The following is an 18907-nucleotide window of genomic DNA, read 5'->3' as shown; positions in this document are numbered from 1 at the left end:
GTGATATGTTGTATGAACCGTGTACTGGTGGTTTTGATTGCAATCCGAAAGCGTGGCTACCAAAGGGCAGCCATTCGACAATTTAACGTCTCCGATTATCCATAATTCATACACAGTTGAGTTACAATTTCCACGTGTTTCAAACGTATTGCGACGGGTCACCCTGTGCAATTTGAATCGGTTGGTATCGATAATTCTTCTAGTTGTTTGTTTTTTCTTCGTTTTGGAAATGCAAGATTTTGACTAAGAATGTAAGATTTCTATTTTCTCTTATTTCACTTATTTTATTTTTGTTTCACTTTATCTTTATTGAATTGTTTCAATTGAATTGAATTTTGAATTATGAACAATTGTAAAAAATCGTTACAATTCAGAATCATAAATATAAATCTGCAGGCGAAAAGGCGAAAGGCGAAAAGCGGTTTTGACAGATCATACATACATACATAAATACACAACAGAAATTCCGCACTCGAAAGTTGAATCAACAATGAGCGGAACAATCGAGGAACTGGAGGGATCGGAACTCGGTACGAAGGACTACTGGGAAACGAGCTACGCTCGGGAAATCAGGAACTACAAAGACCACGGTGACGTCGGTGAAGTGTGGTTCGATGAGGACAGCCAAAATCGCATCATCGCGTGGATCGGCCGGCAAGAGGACAACATATTGGCGGACGATGCGATTATTGATTTAGGTAGCCACGGACAAGCAGGCATCAACCCAAAACCCCTTATGTGCTAATGAAGACCCGTTTGGTTTGACTTACCTTCAGGTTGTGGCAACGGAATGATGCTTATAGAGCTGGCCCGCGAAGGATACAGCAATCTGACCGGCATTGACTACTCGCCAAAGGCAATCGAACTGGCGAAAGCGATATGTCGGGATCAGGAACTATCCATCGAGTACCGTGTAGTAGATTTAATGTCGGCGCAGGAAACCGCAGCACTGGGTCTGTTCAAGGTGGTTCACGATAAAGGGACGTACGATGCAATCAGTTTACACCCGGACGATGCCAAAACGATGCGTCAACGCTACATCACTAACGTGAATCAATTACTGCGGCAAGATGGATTGTTCATTCTAACATCCTGCAACTGGACCGAGTCGGAGCTGATTCAGAGTTTCGAGGGACACTTCAAACTGCGGACGGTGATACCGACGCCAACGTTTAAATTCGGCGGAAAGGTGGGAAGCGTCGTCACATCGATTGTATTTGTAAAGGAGTAAATGGTCGATGGTTAAAAGATGCTTGTGATTATTTGTACTACTTTAATATCCAAAATATTGAAGCCTTTTCATATCTTAAATATTTAAACAACGTTTATTACTATATTTAACATTATCTACCAATGAGTTTTGAGACATTGAGCACATACATTACAACATTGTAGTAGAAATTTTACTGAGATATCACAGTAGTATAAAATTGTGCTGTAGAAAAATCGAGATGGATAAATGCACCATAATATGGAGTGCACCATTTCCCCTAATCTCTACCTACTAAATAAGTTGTAGAACAGACAAAGTCCTTTTGAAATGGAAATCAATGCCCCACAAATGTGGAGAGCGCCATTTCTCTTAATCTCTGCAACAAACGAAAGGACGAAACTGCCATAGGTTTGAGATTTAGTTTTAGTCTTAAATTTAAGTTTAAATTAAGGTAGTACCGCAGAAAGAGGCACTACAGGCTACTGACCAACGCCTCTAAATACAAAATCCAATCCAATCCGATTTGGTTTCGTCAAATTCGCCCTTTGTTTTGAAATGAGGCGTGAGGAGCGAAATTGCATGACGGCCACTGCCAAACCACGGTTCAGTGTACGGTGACGTTTCAATCTGTCAATGCCAACACACTCGCCTCACACACCGGATCGCCGACGGTTCATCGTTTCACTTCGTTCACAGATTTCGTCCGGTGCAAAACCGGTGTGCACCTCAATTCCGGTGGTTTCGTTTCATCATTTGCTGCGCTCAGTAGCCCAACCGTAACACCTCTTCCGATTTAACCCGTGGCCAGTTCCGTAGCTCGGAAAGATCACCGTGAACACGCGTTCTCCAATCGAAGGTATCATCGGATCATCAATTTAAATGAGCATACTGGTGAACGTGAGAACAAGCGACCGCAACGGTCCGGTGAATGTGTAAAGTGTGTGTGCGTGTGCGTTTGGGGCGGCCGAAGCTCCTCCTTTCATCCTCCGTGTGGTGTTACCGACCCGATACTATAGACACATTTCTTTGTATTCTTCTCCATCTCGATCCGGTTTCCCTTCGCCACAGATTGTTGCCCCGTAGTGGTGAGCAAGGCAAAGGAACAACGTCTGCCAACGTCGGACACGCAAGATGAGTGCTGCTGCTCCAGCACCCGCCGCGGGAGCCGCCGCCGCTGCCGCAACTGCCCCCGTCGCCGCTGCCCCGCCAGTGCTGAAGAAAGGCATCGTGAAGCAGGTAACCGTATCCAGTGGCCCACAGCCTTCGAAAGTGATCTCGATGTGGGGACCAAGTGAGAAGAAGTGTGGCTCCATCAGGTGCGGCAAGAAGAATCGCTAGCCTCCCACGGAGGGCGAACGGCATGTCCGCGTGGCATGATTGAAGTCTAACCGGCACGGTCCGGGGCCGACTTTCTCCGCGCGAGGCCCCGAAACCAGCCGTTCTTTAAAATCGATTGAGGAATTTGTGCTTCTCACTACCGCCGTCCATAAGTTTCTGCTCACGGGCCTATGATTCTCACTCCAACTCACTTGCACGTAATCTTTGCTCATGCTCACCGATGCGAGAATCTCACATCTCACTCGACGGTGTGCAGTGTTGGTGCCAAGTTGGCATTATTTTATGCCACCGGAGACGTATGCTGCCCCTCCGCCAACGTCGCCCATGGCCGTGTCCGGTGGTCGAGATGTCACTTTCACACCCCAAAACAAAGAAACCACGTTCCCGCAACGGTCAAATCCACCGAAACATAAAGCTGGAACTATTTTGTGTTACTGATAATAACAACCGAGATGTTCTTCACTTGGGCGATTAATCTGCTGTCGGGCAAAAGTCTGCGGATGTGGCACACTTCGATTGGAAAGCCCTTTCGCAACCAATGTGTACCATATTGCAATCATTGAGTTGGGCGCATTTTGAAACATTTATTTCTTTTGAGCCGCACTGTTTCGAAATTCGAAGCGAATTGAAAATAGATTGAATTTGAATTGATAATTGCTTTCCAACCCTGCAGACGGTCCAAACATATGTTGGTCACACTAATTTAGCGTTCCGTCGCCAAATGCTTTGCCGGCTTTATTTATAATTGCATGGTGCGATAATTAATGCATTGTTGGTTCAAAAGGTCTGCGCGGCCGGGGAGCATTGCCCACCCGACAGGTGGTATATTTATAGATCGGCCCTTTATGTTGCCATAATACGTTATTTTGAAACGCTTTTCCTGAAATCTTCGTCAATCACTCAATATTTTGTAACATTTTCGGATATCGAGAGATTTGTTTTGTTTTGCTTGAGTGCTTGTTTTGTTTGAAAATGAGTACCGTTATTATAGGGAATTGGCATTCAGCTACGCCACAAACAAGCAGAACTAATTGCAAAAGGGCAAAACTGTTTTGGTGTTACGCACCGAATTTCATGGATCGGAATAACAATCCAACGATGGACAAATTGGAAAGGCAGACATTTTTACATAACGATTCTCTTTCGCACCTTTCGAGTGCGGTGAGCTACACTGAGCTACTCCGGAAAACGGGAATTCGCCGTTTCGCTCTAGCACCAGCTATCTCTTTCCCCTTCATGCAACTTTAGTCACTTTTAGAGACCGGGAACGCAAAAATGTTTGGTTTGCGAACCTACCGGAGACCAAGAACGCACGCGGAATCCTTGAAACATTTCACGCGAAAAATGTGGTCGGCTGGTTCATTTCGCGCCGCTTTTTGCAGATCCTTTCCGGTGATTCGGTAATCCTGCGTGATAAACCGGTGAATGGACCGCCGCGCGAGAAGCAGCTAAATTTCGCCGGCATCGTCGCCCCGAAACTTGCCCGCCGACCAACGAACGGTTCGAAGTAAGTATCACGCGGTCGCCAACCGTAACCGTAACCTCAACGTGATCAATGTTGTACCCCGCAGTAGCGACGGGACGAAGGATCAACCGTACGCATGGGAAGCGCGTGAGTACCTGCGCCAGCGGCTGATCGGCCAGGAAGTGTGGTTCTACTCGGAGAAACCGCCGAATGCGAATCGCTTCTATGGCTACATCAAGCTGGGCAAGGAACCGCACGCGGAGAACATTGTGGAATCGATCGTCTCGGAGGGTCTGGTGACGGTGCGTCGCGATATGGTGCGCCAGACACCCGAGCACCTGCGGCTGGTGGAGCTGGAGGATGCGGCCAGGAAAGCTCGCCTGGGCCTATGGAGCGATGCGCCAGAGGGAGACCACGTGCGCAACATTACGTGGAACGTGGACAACCCGAAGCAGTTCGTCGACCAGCATGCCGGCCAGCTGATCAAGGCGATCATCGAGCACGTGCGCGATGGGTCCACGGTACGCGCCTTCCTCATGCCGAACCCGCGAACTTACCTGCACGTGACGCTGATGATGTCCGGCATTCGGTGCCCGGGCTTCAAGCTCGATGCCGATGGTCGGCCGGACAACACGACCGAGGTGCCGTACGCGGACGAGGCTCGTTTCCACGTCGAAAGCCGACTGCTGCAGCGCGACGTCAAGATCCGGCTCGAGTCGAACAGCAACACGAACTTCCTCGGTACGATCCTGCACACCGAAGGCAACATTGCCGAGTCGCTGCTCCGCAATGGCTTTGCGAAGTGCGTCGAGTGGAGCATACCGTACGTGAAGGAGGGCATCGAGCGGCTCCGGGCATCCGAGAAGGAGGCCAAGATGAACCGGTTGCGACTGTGGAAGGACTACAAGCCACCGGCGGCGATGGCCAACACGAAGGACAAGGAGCTGGTTGGCACCGTGATGGAAGTGTTCAATGGCGACGCCATCTCGGTGAGGGTGGCCAACAATGCCACGAAGAAGGTGTTCTTCTCGTCGATTCGACCACCGCGCCCGAAGGAAGAGGACGGTGTGCGCACGAAAAACTCCCGCCCGCTCTACGACATTCCGTGGATGTTTGAGGCACGCGAATTCCTGCGCAAGAAGCTGATTGGCAAGAAGGTGACGTGTACGCTCGACTATGTGGCACCCGCTCGCGACAACTACCCGGAGAAGTACGCCTACACCGTCCGACTGGGAGACTTGTAAGTATGATGGGGCACCGGCCAGGGTGATGGAGTAGAAAGTACCATCATATATAGGTTATACGCTATCTCCTTACTCGATGGGAAGCGATATGATTAATTGATGGGAGAACAGCGCTCGCACATGCCAATGAAGTTGGCTCTTCAGTAGAGCCATCTTTGACGCAATGTCCGATACATTGAAACGATCCCTTCGCAAGATCGGTTCACAAAACCAATGAAATGGCCCTACTTTCGTCTGCAGGAACGTTGCGGAAGCGATGCTGGAGAAGGGTCTGGCGACGGTGATCAACTACCGGCAGGACGATGAGCAACGATCGCCCGAGTACGACAAACTGCGGGCTGCCCAGGAGCAGGCGATCAAGGGCCAGAAGGGACTGCATGGCAAGAGGGATACCCCGTCGCATCGTATCAACGATCTGACGACGGATCATTCGCGCATCAAGCACCACTACCTTCCCTCCTGGCAGCGTGCCCTGCGCACCGAAGCGATCGTGGAGTTCGTTGCGAGCGGTTCGCGTCTTCGCATCTACTGCCCGAAGGAAAGCTGCCTGGTAACATTCCTGCTCGCCGGCATCAGCTGCCGTCGTTCGTCCCGTCCTGCCATCGCCGGAGCACCGGCCCAGGAAGCGGAACCGTTCGGCGACGATGCTTTGCAGTTCACCCGCGAGAAGGTCCTCCAGCGGGACGTGAGCGTCAAGATCGAAACCACCGACAAGCAGGCGACCAGCGTGATCGGTTGGCTGTTCACCGACAACAACGTGAACCTCTCGGTGGCACTCGTCGAGGAGGGCCTTGCGGAGGTGCACTTCACCGCCGAAAAGTCCGAACACTTCCGGGCACTGAAGGATGCGGAGAACCGAGCCAAGGCACGCAAGCGCAACATCTGGAAGAACTTTGTCGAGAAGCAGACCGAAGACGACGAGACCCACAAGGACGAGATCGAAGATGCACCGGACGCGAATGCACCGGCCGACCGGAAGGTGAAGTACGAAACGGTGGTCGTGACGGAGGTGACACCCGAATTGCACTTCTACGCCCAGCACGCGGACCAGGGATCGAAGCTTGAGGATCTCATGTCGAAGCTGCGCCAAGACTTTAAGGCGATGCCACCGGTGACGGGGGCGTACGCACCCAAGCGGGGTGATCTGTGTGCCGCCCGGTTCTCCGAGGACGACGAATGGTACCGCGCGAAGGTAGAGAAGATGGAGAAGGGTGGCAACGTTTCGATCCTCTACGTCGACTACGGTAATCGTGAGGTAGGTAACTGTGATCGGTTCGCCATCGGCATGGCCGCAAGCTCCTTAGATCCATTTCTTTTGTACCCTAAGAAATGCTTGAGTCATAAGCTTGCCAGAGTGTATGGTCGGACGAAGCACTTGATTGACGATCCTCACCGGGGCACATTTCAATCTCCACCTAAGACACAATGCGGCGATCTTGGGCCAACCGGCAACCGGCTCTTTGCTGGCGGAGCCAGAACGCGACGGTAATATTCTTTTACCTGTTCGCTAGTAAGGTTTCGTCGGCATCGGGAAATCTTGCCAACTCCGGTTCGGGACCGTCACATTTTAGGCTCTGGAGAGTGCCATTTTCGGTTGCTATCGCGTAATCAAATTTTGACCGCTTCTCCTACAAACCAATAGTGCTGCGCAAATGCACGATGCCAGTATTCTCTTGGACATTCTGCTAATTATCGGTTGATGGTTCTCCAAAACAGACTGTCCCCAGTACCCGCCTTGCAATGCTGCCGACCGCATTCATCTCGGAGAAACCGTATGCGCACGTCTACGTGCCAGCGCTTCTCGTGCTGCCGGTTGATACCGAAGATCGCCAGGAAGCCATCAAGGCGTTCGCGCAGGACGTACTCAACCGCACCCTGCAGCTTAACGTGGAGTACCGGTAGGTGATTCTTTTCCCTTTTTTTAACATCACTCAAAACGGCCATAATATGCCAAAGGTTCGGTTACGTAAACTGGCCACAACCTTCTAGATTATTGCCAAAAGCAACGAAATGGAAGCGGATTGGGGATCCTCTCCTTCCGTAGCCGTACCGACCTTCGGAAGCGCGCATTCAGCTTCTTGCTGGGCGCTGCCTTAAATAGGTGTTACAGATGATCTTTCAAACGCAATGTTTAAAAAATCGTTCACAAATGTGTATCTTTTTCTATCGTTCAGCATCCAGGGTGTTGAATATGTTACACTGGTCGATCCCGCCACGAAGGCCGACATCGGCGAGGAACTCATCGCCGATGGTTACTTGATCGCGGACAAGAACAAAAAGGATCGCCGACTCACCAAGCTGGTAAGTCATTGCTAAGGGACACATTACTCTTGTGTTTTGTTTTGGGGTATCTCAAAAATACTATTCAACAAACCTTCTGTAGATCGCGGATTACAAGGAAGCGGAACAGAAGGCCCGTAAGCATCACAAGGGCATCTGGCAGTACGGTGACAGCACCGAGGATCAAGCGGGCGAGTTTGGCATCAGCCGTTAAGGCTGCGCCCCACATATCGTCCAACCATGCGTCGTGTCCACACACTCCTCTTCGACGGGCCAACGATCAGTTACGCTCGTTTCGCTATCATCTCTTTCTTGCGGCTTTCCATCCACGGCCAGCCACCAGTGGAGACGAGGGGACGCGCATCAGCAAGCAACCGGAGCGCGACACGTCGAGAGAAGGGAGATTGCGCCGAGAGTGAATTAAGCTGAAAGGCGGTTATGCATGCCGCATGGTTCGTGTTCATCAGCTTACGAATGTTTCGGATCGCAAATCGAAGAATCACGTGCACGACGCGCGCGTTGGGCGTATGACATTGAAAAATAACACACCTGCCTATCAAATACATAAAACATCAAGAAAAGTAATCTATATAATGTGAGATAAAAAAATGAAAAGAAAAAAATCTAAACAAAAACCAACACTATTAAGATGAAGCCAGCTGCTGCAGCAGGAGCGTTACGGAAGTGGTTCACTTTATTGGCCTACTTTTCAATAATCTATCGTAAACGGAAGGAAATGCATCGTGCAACCCAACCGGTAACAATCGGGGAAGAGAAGCGAAAAGACAACGGTACCGTACCGTCCTTTCCCGCACTGCTGTTGAGGTGTCCCGGGCCACCCCCTACCGGATCGGAGCGAGTTCTGGTCAGTGAAAGGGACGAAGATTAGATGGTTCAATCAATGCTTTCTTTTTGTTTCACTAGCCATTAGTTATTATACAGAGTTGCGTTTATTATTTACGATTTAAGCGCGGAACGTCGTATCTTCCATAATAATTTTCTTTTTTAAAGATTTTTTGCTTTTCTGTTTCTATCCTTCAGCTCAATTCATGGTGGAAATAAAATTTATTCTGACATTATTGCAGGAGCATCGCATTTCCTTTTTATTTTGTTGGTGAGGTAAGGTAAGATTAAAAGCAAAAGTCGTTGAGCGACTAAGGACATCTCTTTCACTAAAGTACTATGGAACTTGAAAACGGTCAATCGTTATTCAACGGAGTTAAATAAGGGGTAGATTCCAGAAGTAAACCCTAAGGGAAAGAAATGGTCAGTTTGTCAACCTGGGTGAGTCTTTATCGAACCGGAGCGGAACGGCTACTGATAGCTTCTGCATCCATTGCCCATAAACCCCGAAATTTGATATTCCGCCCCGTATCTTCGTGCGCGGCCCTTTTCGTAGAGTAATTAAACTCTTTATGACTGATCTTTCCCGACCTTACCTCCCTACGTACGCAACTTATCAAAGAGAAGTATTGCCACACGTCGATTACGATTAAGCCATTTTACAACAAATCTGCCCCGCTACGTTTGAAATCCGCAAAACCTGTTATCACACGTTGTGTATCGCATAGATAAGGGGCCTTTATAATGTTTACAACGATTGGTTCTTTTACGATCGAGGGCATTGAGATCAGGATCAGATTTATAACGGGCACCCTTCCCGCCTCGGGTACACCTCATGGCGCCTTAACCTTTATTCCGGCAGCGGGGTGTAGGGATCATCCGGTCATCCGGTACCATTGTTTCAAGGTATGGGCCTTATCGGTCGAAATGTCGCAGAAGGGTTTCGCAAAATGTGATTGACACGTGTTCACTGCGAGCACGATTTGATGCAAAGTTGAGGCTTATCGATCGAATTAGCGGCATCCGAGATGGACTCTGAGGACCGACTGAAACGGCGGTGGTGTTGGTCGTAGATATAAAAGGCCGACAATTTCGGTGCTTCGACTCAATTCGCTTGCGGTTCAGGATGAAAACCTGCGTGTTTCTCGTTGCTCTGTTTGCTGTTGCCAGCGCGGAATGGATCGATATCGATTGGTCGCAGGTGCGCCCGATCGAGGACTTCGATCACTACTGGGCACGTCTGCCTCCGGAGATGCAGATCTACCGTTACTTGAAACCATCGCCCCGTATCACCAACGGATTTGAGGCCACTCCCGGACAGTTCCCGCACCAGATTGCTCTCCTCAGCGAGTTCAACACGGGCACCGGTTTGTGCGGAGGTTCCGTCTTGACCAACAACTTTATCCTGACCGCTGCTCACTGCGTCGTTTCGGGAGCTACTACTCTGGCCAACGGAGGTACCGCCATTATGGGCGCTCATAACCGAAATGTCCAGGAGGCCACCCAGCAGCGTATCCGCTTCTCCACCGGTGGAATCGTACGTCATCCGCAGTACTCCACAACCAACATCCGTAATGATATTGCTGTGGTCCGTCTGAATTCGGCAATGTCCTTCAACGCTCGCGTGCAGCCCGCACGTCTGCCGGCTCGTTCCGACAATCGCCAGTTCGGTGGATTCGTTGGAACCGTCTCCGGATTCGGTCGCACCTCGGATGCTAGCCAGGCCACGTCGGCCGTTGTCCGTTTCACTACCAACCCGGTCATGACGAATGCCGAATGCATCTCCAGATGGAACACTGCACTGATCCAGGCCCAGAACGTATGTCTGAGCGGTGCCAACGGGCGCTCGTCGTGCAACGGAGACTCCGGTGGCCCACTGGCCGTCCAGGACGCTGGAGCAAGCACGCAGATCGGTATTGTGTCCTTCGGATCCGCTGCAGGCTGTTCCGTTGGCATGCCATCCGTATACGCCCGTGTCACGCACTTCCTTGGATGGATCGAGGCCAACTCGGACTTTGTCGCCAGAGCTTAAGCAATAAACGCACCCATCGCATCGCAATTTGAAACACTCAATTCGGTTCCGAAAAGTAAAATCTGATGCTAATGTAACGTTTGTGTTGAATGTTCTTATGGCTTATGGCTTCGAAAAAGTTGTACCGAGTCCATTGATCGTATCCTTAACCTGTTCCTTATCTTGCAAAAGATAGCGCCAACGAACAGGAGCAACAGCATCAAAGGCCGTTATCAGTACAACCGGAACACGATAAACAGTAGCATACGAATACCTATAAACCTCTAGAAAGGGCTGGGTTAGTTAATTAAGTAAGTTAATACAAAGATACAAACGCAGTTTCATACTAAAAAGGAATGTATATTATTGACTACATTTAGAAGGGAACCACGATCGTTGAATACTGCTTAGGCTTCGGCTACAAAGTCGGAGTTGGCCTCGATGAAGTTGAGGAAGTGGGACACACGGGCGTATACGGATGGCATGCCAATGGAACAACCAGCGGCCGATCCGAAGGACACAATGCCGATCTGCCTGCTTCCACCATCCTGGACGGCCAGTGGGCCACCGGAGTCGCCGTTGCAGGCCGAGCGACCGTCAGCTCCACTGAGGCACACATTCTGGGGCTCAATCAAGACGGCGTTCCATTGGGCAATGCAGTCAGCGTTCGTCATGACCGGGTTTGTGGTGTACATTACAACAGCCGAGGTGGCCTGGCTGGCATCCGAAGTGCGACCGAATCCGGAGACGGTTCCCAAGAATCCTCCAAACTGCCGGGTATCGGAACGGGCTGGCAGACGAGCGGGCTGCACACGGTCGTTGAAGGTGATGGGGGAATCCAGACGGACTACAGCGACATCGTTGCGGATGTTGGCGCTCGTGTACTGAGGATGGGGGAATACTCCCGAACCGCTGAAGCGAATACGCTGCTGGGTGGGCTCCTGGACGTTGCGGTTGTGTGCCCCCATGATAGCGGTTCCACCGGTGGCAAGGATACCCGCAGTGCCGACAACGCAGTGAGCAGCGGTCAGGATGAAGTTGTTGGTCAAGACGGAACCTCCGCACAAGCCACTGGTGATGATAAACTCGCTCAGCAACGCAATCTGGTACGGGAACTGTCCGGGAGTGGCCTCAAATCCGTTGGTGACGCGAGGAGATGGTCTAATGTTGCGGTAGACCTGCAATTCCGCCGGAAGACGCTCCCAGTAGTGATCGAACTCCTCGATCGGGCGCACCTTGGACCAATCGATATCGATCCATTCCGCGCTAACGACAGCCACCAGAGCAACGAGAAGTGCGAAGGTTTTCATGTTGACCACTACCCTTGGACACATTCCGTTTGTTCGTTCCTTTTATACGCTAGAGGGCCACGAAATGTTGGCCATATCTTAGTCTATCTAGTTCGAGATAAGTGATAAGCGTTTTGACCTTTCGAGTCATTTTGGGTTATTCCAATCGCTGGGATTGACCCACAATACGTTAAAGGCAAGCCTCTGCGCCAGACGTTTCCAAAAATATTCTCTTCCTTGCTGCTCTGTCTAACTGAGCATTAGATTATCTTTCAGTACAGAATAAGTAGACATCGTGTAACCTTCACCGATAATCAAAAGTCATTGTAATAAAATCGCTCTCCAGGTGCGATAATGGCAACAGTGACGAAAACCAAGATTACTGCACAACCTCACGCAGTGTGGGATAACCAGACCCGGAAAACCCGATCAATACGGCTGTAAACTATGTCTTAGTCGATAGGAGACGATGCGGAGTTGAAACGAAATTTACGTTGCTTCTGATACGCATTATCGGCCAGCGACTAATCTGCAAATTTGTCGCGCCAGCCATTTGATTCACTGGTTCATGTTTGCTCATGGTTTGTTGTATCTTACTTAATCGATCACTTACGAGACGTTACCGCACAATTTCACCATTTCTAAAGTTATGTTAGATTGAACTCTGTTTTTCTTTTACTTGCATTGAGTTTCATTTATTGTTACTTTTGGCTTCATATTCCGAATATTTAATCCGATACCTTTGTTTTCTTAAACCTTTTATGGCCCTCTCTAGTTCTTAGAACCATTTACCATGGTGAATCAGATCGACAACTCACCGACACACAGCAAATTTTTGGTTTGAATTATCAATTAATAATCATCAATAAATTAATTCATAATTAATCGAAGAGTTTTCTTCATTTGGATACGTAAAGTAAAAACAAACGTTCTCGGGATGTTAAATTGGCAAAGGGTCTTTTTTATTCATTGTTTTCCATCCTTTACTCAGCGAATCGAAATCATGCGTCGGCAACGAAGTCCGAGTTGGCCTCGATCCATCCAAGGAAGAACGTGACACGGGCGTATACCGACGGCATGCCAATGGCGCACCCGGCAGCGGATCCGAAGGACACAATACCGATCTGCCGGCTTGCTCCACCATCCTGGACGGCCAGTGGGCCGCCGGAGTCACCGTTGCACGACGAGCGGCCTTCAGCTCCACTCATGCACACATTCTGGGGCTGGATCAGGACGGCGTTCCACTGACCGATGCAATCGGCTTCAGTAAGGACCGGGTTCGAGGTGAACATTACAACTGCCGAGGTAGCCTGGCTGGCGTCCGAGGTGCGACCGAATCCGGAGACGGTTCCCATGAATCCTCCGAACTGGCGACTGTCGGAACGGGCTGGCAGACGAGCGGGCTGCACGCGGTCGTTGAAGGAGATCGGGGAATCCAGACGGACTACAGCGACATCATTGCGGATGTTGGTTGGGGTGTACTGCGGATGGGCAACGATTCCAGCGGTGGAGAAGCGGATACGCTGCTGGGTGGGCTCCTGGACGTTACGGTTGTGAGCGCCAATGATAGCGGTACCTCCGTTGGCCAGAGTGGTAGCTCCGGAGATGACGCAGTGAGCAGCGGTCAAGATGTAGTTGTTGGTCAAGACGGAACCTCCGCACAAACCAGTGCCCGTGTTGAACTCGCTGAGGAGAGCAATCTGGTACGGGAACTGTCCGGGAGTGGCCTCCTGGCCGTTGGTGACTCGGTGCGATGGTCTAGCGTTGCGGTAGATCTGCATCTCGGCCGGAAGACGAGCCCAGTAGTGATCGAAGTCCTCGATCGGGCGCACCTGCGACCAATCGATATCGATCCATTCCGCGCTGGCAACGGCGAACAGAGCAACGAGAAGCGCGAAGGTTTTCATCTTGGCGTAAACGAATGAACACCATTGCCAGGGGCACGTCTTTATATAGCAGGTATATTTTGTTCTTATCACAAGCTTAGTAGCGTTGATTAGGTTTATCGAAGCGATTTCCTAGTGGTTGGGTAATTCCGGCCTCGATCACCCGTTGCGGATATTTTCTGATGATACGCGCAAAAGATTTTTGGGATAAACCGTGCCGTAAGGTTATGACGAAACTTTTCGTGAAATGAAGAAACCATTCCATAATATCCTTATCTCAAAGTTTCATGCTTCTTACGCATTATTTAATATCATTTTCCCCAGATTTAATATCATTTTCCCCAAGGGCCAGAAAGCTCGGTAATTCCTTCTAATGTCAACAAACCATTCTATAGTGTAATGGTTATTGTTTCTGTAATGGATTGAGTAATCCATTGAGTAATCCACTGCAAAGTATTACGTGGAAATTAGTCTTCGATTTTTGGTCATGGCCAAGGTTTTTGGAATTACCGAGGGAATTTCCCGATGTGCGACACAAGGGAATGGCAAAACGTCATGATTACGAATCAGGAAAACCGGAGGCCAATCAGCACGTTACAGATTATCTTACTGATGATAAGTGAAACTCGGATCGTGTATAAATAGCGTTGCTGTTGGAAAAGTTGTTCAATCGAAATCGTCAAGATGAAAACCTTCGCGCTTCTCCTTGCTCTGTTTGCCGTTGCCAGCGCGGAATGGATCGATATCGATTGGTCGCAGGTGCGCCCGATCGAGGACTTCGATCACTACTGGGCTCGTCTTCCGGCCGAGATGCAGATCTACCGCAACGCTAGACCATCGCACCGAGTCACCAACGGCCAGGAGGCTACTCCTGGACAGTTCCCGTACCAGATTGCTCTCCTCAGCGAGTTCAACACGGGCACCGGTTTGTGCGGAGGTTCCGTCTTGACCAACAACTACATCCTGACCGCTGCTCACTGCGTCATCTCCGGAGCTACCACTCTGGCCAACGGAGGTACCGCTATTATGGGCGCTCACAACCGTAACGTCCAGGAGCCCACCCAGCAGCGTATCCGCTTCTCCACCGCTGGAATCGTTGCCCATCCGCAGTACACCCCAACCAACATCCGCAACGATGTCGCTGTAGTCCGTCTGGATTCCCCGATCTCCTTCAACGACCGCGTGCAGCCCGCTCGTCTGCCAGCCCGTTCCGACAGTCGCCAGTTCGGAGGATTCATGGGAACCGTCTCCGGATTCGGTCGCACCTCGGACGCCAGCCAGGCTACCTCGGCAGTTGTAATGTTCGCCTCGAACCCAGTCCTTACTGAAGCCGATTGCATCGGTCAGTGGAACGCCGTCTTGATCCAGCCCCAGAATGTGTGCATGAGTGGAGCTGAGGGTCGCTCGGCTTGTAACGGTGACTCCGGTGGCCCACTGGCCGTCCAGGATGGTGGAGCAAGCCGGCAGGTCGGTATTGTGTCCTTCGGATCCGCTGCCGGGTGCGCCATTGGCATGCCGTCGGTATACGCCCGTGTCACGTTCTTCCTTGGATGGATTGAGGCCAACTCTGACTTCGTCGCCGAGGCATAAATTTGGAGCACTTCTGGAAAAATGACAATAAAAAACAACATATTATAGCACATCGATGGCTTGAAGTAGTAATTTTTAGTTGTAATGTGATGCGTTTGTTTCCTTTGTACTTCGGAACTACCTTCATGGCTATTGAAACCTATTGATTGAAACCCCCGCTGATAGAGAAGTTGGTAATGCTCTTCGCTGTCACACAGTCGGCCATGATTTCGATTCCCAATACCGGCGTGCCAGGGAGTTGGCGCGGCACCAACACGCCGCCCGTATAAAACGAACCGTTACGGAGGGCATCAGAGAATAACCATTGTCTCTCTGGTGCAGGATAAGACCGCTCAGCGGATGGTTTCGAAGCAGAAGAATCCGAAGCAGACCTACGTTACACATTATTTTTACATTTAACAAAATACCTTAGTTTTCGATCGGTAGGCTAGATGCGAAAAGGCTAGCGAAAAGCCAGTTGGGGTTTGCGGATAGTATTGTCGTTGAATGTAGATCTGTCCTTCATGCTCCTGAACACATTTTTCCACAGATATCGTTTCAGTAAGTGTTTTGACCGTTGGCAATGCTGTTTTTTTACTCAAACTATTGACGGACGAGCACAGGTTGATTCTAATCGTAGTGGAATGGTTGTGTTAACTTACCTCACAATGTTAGTCCAACCCTAATGTCAGATTTGACGGTAGAAAGAATCTTACTTAATGCTACGAATTTTCAGCGATGCATATATTTTCCCATGACACATTGAACTATTTGCATAACAGATTATTTACTCAAACCTTCCAATTTCCTCTACTTCAAAACTCCAAAATCAGACTAATCGTTCAATCATGTAAAAGACGATTCCACATATTTAAAGTTTTTCCCATCAGTGTGCTCCCCGAGCCGAGTAGTTGAACCCTGCTTTAAGCAGGGTTGTATCCGCCACTTCAACCATCAAGTGGCAAATCAAACTGCCAACGCAAACGTCACAAGTGCCGCTGAACTTTGCCCGCTGCTTTCTCCCTTCCGCAGCCTTTGCGTTCCGTTCGCGAATCAAGGAATCAGTCGTTGGCGAAAAGTTGAAAAGTCGGTGGTGAATTTATTAATCGTCGTTACAAAAAACCTTTAAGATCGTTTGATTAATATTCCGTAACATTAGCTCACGTTAAACATCGTTTCACCAAGATGGCCATGTCGCAGGTAAACAATCCATCCCGTTCCGAGTGTTTTTTGGTACCATTTGTGAACTTTGATCATACGCCGCGAAAGAAGGGGGGAAGGATTGTTGATGCATCATCTCGCGTTGGACTTTGATCTGTGGCTTGCGATTACGCAGCCGGCGGCCACTCAAGCAAACGGCCAAGTGGTCCCGAATGAAATCTGTGTTAAGCTCGGTCAACATTGAAGAAAGCACCTAAATCCCTCGCTTATACCATAAGCCACCGAAAGGGTGATCAATTGACGATTGAAACGTTCTCCGTTAAGTCCTCCGAAATTGACCACCTTCGGGGTATTGATAACAAGTATCGGCACACCCTGTCCTCGGCGCAGTGGTCTTATCTTCTGGTCTTGTGATCCATCGCAGCCATTTCGGGATGGATTTAATAAAAAGAAAAGGCAAGATAAGCGCCTGGTTGGCGAGTTGCAAATGAACCGGCAGAAGCGTTCACATTTCAAAACATCATCAAACGGAACACAAACAGATTACCCCACCGCCGGCGTTTGTTTACACTTCCCGGGTCTCGTCGAGCCGATGCAGTTCGATTGCACCTTGTGTACGGTTTTTTTTTATTTGCTTCACTTCACAGTTCCTTAGGTATGCCGCCCGTCCGGCTGTGTGCCGGGCTCTCTCCTCGAAAGCGGCCCCAGCGGTCGATGTGTCGGCGACCGGTCCGAGCTTTGCGCTTACCGATGAGCAGCGGGAAATCGTGGAGCTGACGAAGAAATTCGTCCGTGACGAGGTAATCCCGGTGGCGGCACACCACGACAAAACGGGCGAGTACCCGTGGGCCATCATAAAGAAGGCGTGGGAACTCGGACTGACCAACAACCACATTCCGGCCGACATCGGTGCGTTGTTTTAGTCAGGGTTCAACGAATTCCACTAATGGAAGGGCTCTTCCTTTCTTTCAGGCGGTACCGAAATGTCCATCCTTACGAGCTGTCTAGTGGCGGAAAACTTCGCCTACGGTTGCTCCGGCATAATGACTGCACTGGAAGCGAGTGGCCTAGGTGTAAGGGTCGCGATCGTGGTTGATGTGCGACAACCGTATTCTGATCTGTCCGTCGCTTTCCTTCCGCAGCAAACTCCCGTCATTCTGGCCGGCAACAAGGAACAGCAGAAGAAGTACCTCGGTCGACTGCTGGAGGAACCTCTGGTGGCGGCCTATTGTGTCACCGAGCCAGGCGCTGGGTCCGATGTGAATGGTGTGCGGACTCGCGCGGAACGCAAAGGGGACGAATACGTACTGAATGGACAGAAGATGTGGATCACCAACGGTGGCGTGGCGAACTGGTACTTTGTGCTTGCCCGCACCAATCCCGATCCAAAGTGTCCCGCCTCGAAAGCATTCACCGGCTTCATTGTGGAGCGCGATACGCCTGGCCTCACGCCGGGACGTAAGGAGCTGAACATGGGCCAACGGGCGTCGGACACGCGTGGCATCACGTTCGAGGATGTGCGCGTACCCAAGGAGAATGTGCTCATCGGTGAGGGTGCCGGATTCAAGATCGCCATGGGAACGTTCGATAAAACGCGGCCACCAGTAGCTGCCGGAGCCGTTGGACTGGCGCAGCGCTGTTTGGATGAGGCGCTCAAGTACTCGCTCGAGCGCAAGACGTTCGGTGTACCGATTGCGGCCCATCAAGCGATCTCGTTCATACTGGCCGACATGGCGATAGGCGTTGAGACGGCCCGCCTAATCACGATGAAGTCGGCCTGGGAGGTGGATCAGGGTCGGCGGAATAGCTACTACGCCTCGATCGCCAAGTGCTACGCGTCGGACATTGCCAACAAAATCGCGTCCGATGCGGTGCAGGTTTTCGGTGGCAATGGCTTCAACAGCGAGTATCCGGTCGAGAAGCTGATGCGCGACGCAAAGATCTACCAGATCTACGAGGGTACCTCGCAGATTCAGCGGTTGATCATCTCGCGCAACATGATCGAGACCGCCAAACAGAGCGCATAAGAGAGCTAGCAGCCGACCAAACGTTTATCGGTCGTTAAAATGGTTTATGTTTATTTGGTTCGTGCATTCTGTAGTTTTAGAACTCTTCCCAACACACACACACACAATCACAGACCCCGGTGAAATAGAAATTTTATATTTTTCTAAGTAAAAAAAAATTAAAAGAATAATAGAAAGAATGAGAAGCGGATTGCATAGCTCCGGGCGCTAAACCTTGCGCCATACCGCGATACCGTAATACTTTCATACTGAATCTTAAATCAAGAAAAAAGGATTTTAAAACACTTCAAAACATCAAGTTTAAAAATTACAACATATTGGGGTGCTAGTTTAACCACGTTTCCCCATGCAATCGGCTCCGCTTCTACGGCGCGCGATCCTTGCCGGCGGTTTTCGTTTCCGTGAACAACGAACCGTGAACGGAAGTGTCTGCGAGCGCAAGAAGAAACGAAAACGACAATAAATCATCATTCATTCGTAACGCCGCCGGAACCACCCCTAGTTCGCTAGGCGGGAACGGGTTTTGCGGCGAATCGACTCGTAAGAAATTAAACTCCCAGCACCACCAGCGTGCGAAGTCA

General features: G+C 50.2%; 7 protein-coding genes across 8 annotated transcripts; 5 read left to right on the top strand and 2 right to left on the bottom strand.

Moving 5' to 3' along the window:
- Positions 1-490: 490 nt before the first annotated feature.
- On the top strand, positions 491-1240 carry LOC131216600 (EEF1A lysine methyltransferase 2). The gene is made up of 2 exons (XM_058211132.1): positions 491-698; positions 777-1240. The coding sequence occupies exons 1-2, from the start codon at positions 491-493 to the stop codon at positions 1229-1231; spliced, it is 663 nt and encodes a 220-aa protein (XP_058067115.1). The 3' UTR covers positions 1232-1240.
- Positions 1241-1876: 636 nt separating this feature from the next.
- Positions 1877-8624, top strand: LOC131205447 (staphylococcal nuclease domain-containing protein 1). 2 transcript variants are annotated; one of them, XM_058197543.1, is made up of 8 exons: positions 1877-2069; positions 2282-2449; positions 3934-4058; positions 4126-5256; positions 5501-6515; positions 6977-7158; positions 7435-7561; positions 7644-8624. In XM_058197543.1, exons 2-8 carry the CDS (start codon positions 2345-2347, stop codon positions 7752-7754), a joined length of 2796 nt encoding a protein of 931 aa, XP_058053526.1. In that variant the 5' UTR covers positions 1877-2069; positions 2282-2344; the 3' UTR covers positions 7755-8624. The 2 variants fall into 2 exon arrangements, with proteins under 2 accessions (XP_058053526.1, XP_058053525.1); XM_058197542.1 differs by having other exon boundaries at positions 4123-5256.
- Positions 8625-9509: 885 nt separating this feature from the next.
- LOC131206121 (brachyurin-like) lies at positions 9510-10415 on the top strand. Its single transcript, XM_058198532.1, has one exon. It carries the CDS (start codon positions 9510-9512, stop codon positions 10413-10415), a length of 906 nt encoding a protein of 301 aa, XP_058054515.1.
- A 386-nt stretch (positions 10416-10801) lies between these two features.
- LOC131206599 (brachyurin-like) lies at positions 10802-11707 on the bottom strand. The gene has a single exon (XM_058199215.1). The coding sequence runs from the start codon at positions 11702-11704 to the stop codon at positions 10802-10804; it is 903 nt and encodes a 300-aa protein (XP_058055198.1). The 5' UTR covers positions 11705-11707.
- Positions 11708-12684: 977 nt separating this feature from the next.
- Positions 12685-13590, bottom strand: LOC131205362 (brachyurin-like). The gene has a single exon (XM_058197435.1). The coding sequence runs from the start codon at positions 13588-13590 to the stop codon at positions 12685-12687; it is 906 nt and encodes a 301-aa protein (XP_058053418.1).
- Positions 13591-14241: 651 nt separating this feature from the next.
- On the top strand, positions 14242-15159 carry LOC131205363 (brachyurin-like). The gene has a single exon (XM_058197436.1). The coding sequence runs from the start codon at positions 14254-14256 to the stop codon at positions 15157-15159; it is 906 nt and encodes a 301-aa protein (XP_058053419.1). The 5' UTR covers positions 14242-14253.
- Positions 15160-16187: 1028 nt separating this feature from the next.
- LOC131206080 (medium-chain specific acyl-CoA dehydrogenase, mitochondrial) lies at positions 16188-18586 on the top strand. The gene is made up of 4 exons (XM_058198511.1): positions 16188-16338; positions 16947-17208; positions 17272-17372; positions 17442-18586. Exons 1-4 carry the CDS (start codon positions 16324-16326, stop codon positions 18324-18326), a joined length of 1263 nt encoding a protein of 420 aa, XP_058054494.1. The 5' UTR covers positions 16188-16323; the 3' UTR covers positions 18327-18586.
- Positions 18587-18907: the final 321 nt, after the last annotated feature.

The sequence above is a fragment of the Anopheles bellator genome, chromosome 1 (assembly GCF_943735745.2).
Source record: "Anopheles bellator chromosome 1, idAnoBellAS_SP24_06.2, whole genome shotgun sequence".
NCBI lineage: Eukaryota > Metazoa > Arthropoda > Insecta > Diptera > Culicidae > Anopheles > Anopheles bellator.
This window is presented reverse-complemented; position numbering and strand designations above follow the sequence as displayed.

What these genes read in the sequence shown, in the direction of transcription:
- LOC131216600 (XM_058211132.1), top strand. Translation starts at nt 491, where the DNA reads ATGAGCGGAACAATCGAGGAACTGGAGGGATCGGAACTCGGTACGAAG. An exon ending in CGATGCGATTATTGATTTAG is followed by an intron (nt 699 to 776) that starts GTAGCCACGGAC and finishes ACTTACCTTCAG; the next exon opens with GTTGTGGCAACGGAATGATG.
- LOC131205447 (XM_058197542.1), top strand. Translation starts at nt 2,345, where the DNA reads ATGAGTGCTGCTGCTCCAGCACCCGCCGCGGGAGCCGCCGCCGCTGCC. An exon ending in CGACCAACGAACGGTTCGAA is followed by an intron (nt 4,059 to 4,122) that starts GTAAGTATCACG and finishes TGTACCCCGCAG; the next exon opens with TAGCGACGGGACGAAGGATC. An exon ending in CAGCTTAACGTGGAGTACCG is followed by an intron (nt 7,159 to 7,434) that starts GTAGGTGATTCT and finishes TCTATCGTTCAG; the next exon opens with CATCCAGGGTGTTGAATATG.
- LOC131206121 (XM_058198532.1), top strand. Translation starts at nt 9,510, where the DNA reads ATGAAAACCTGCGTGTTTCTCGTTGCTCTGTTTGCTGTTGCCAGCGCG.
- LOC131206599 (XM_058199215.1), bottom strand. Translation starts at nt 11,704, where the DNA reads ATGAAAACCTTCGCACTTCTCGTTGCTCTGGTGGCTGTCGTTAGCGCG.
- LOC131205362 (XM_058197435.1), bottom strand. Translation starts at nt 13,590, where the DNA reads ATGAAAACCTTCGCGCTTCTCGTTGCTCTGTTCGCCGTTGCCAGCGCG.
- LOC131205363 (XM_058197436.1), top strand. Translation starts at nt 14,254, where the DNA reads ATGAAAACCTTCGCGCTTCTCCTTGCTCTGTTTGCCGTTGCCAGCGCG.
- LOC131206080 (XM_058198511.1), top strand. An exon ending in CCACATTCCGGCCGACATCG is followed by an intron (nt 17,209 to 17,271) that starts GTGCGTTGTTTT and finishes CCTTTCTTTCAG; the next exon opens with GCGGTACCGAAATGTCCATC. An exon ending in TGGAAGCGAGTGGCCTAGGT is followed by an intron (nt 17,373 to 17,441) that starts GTAAGGGTCGCG and finishes TTCCTTCCGCAG; the next exon opens with CAAACTCCCGTCATTCTGGC.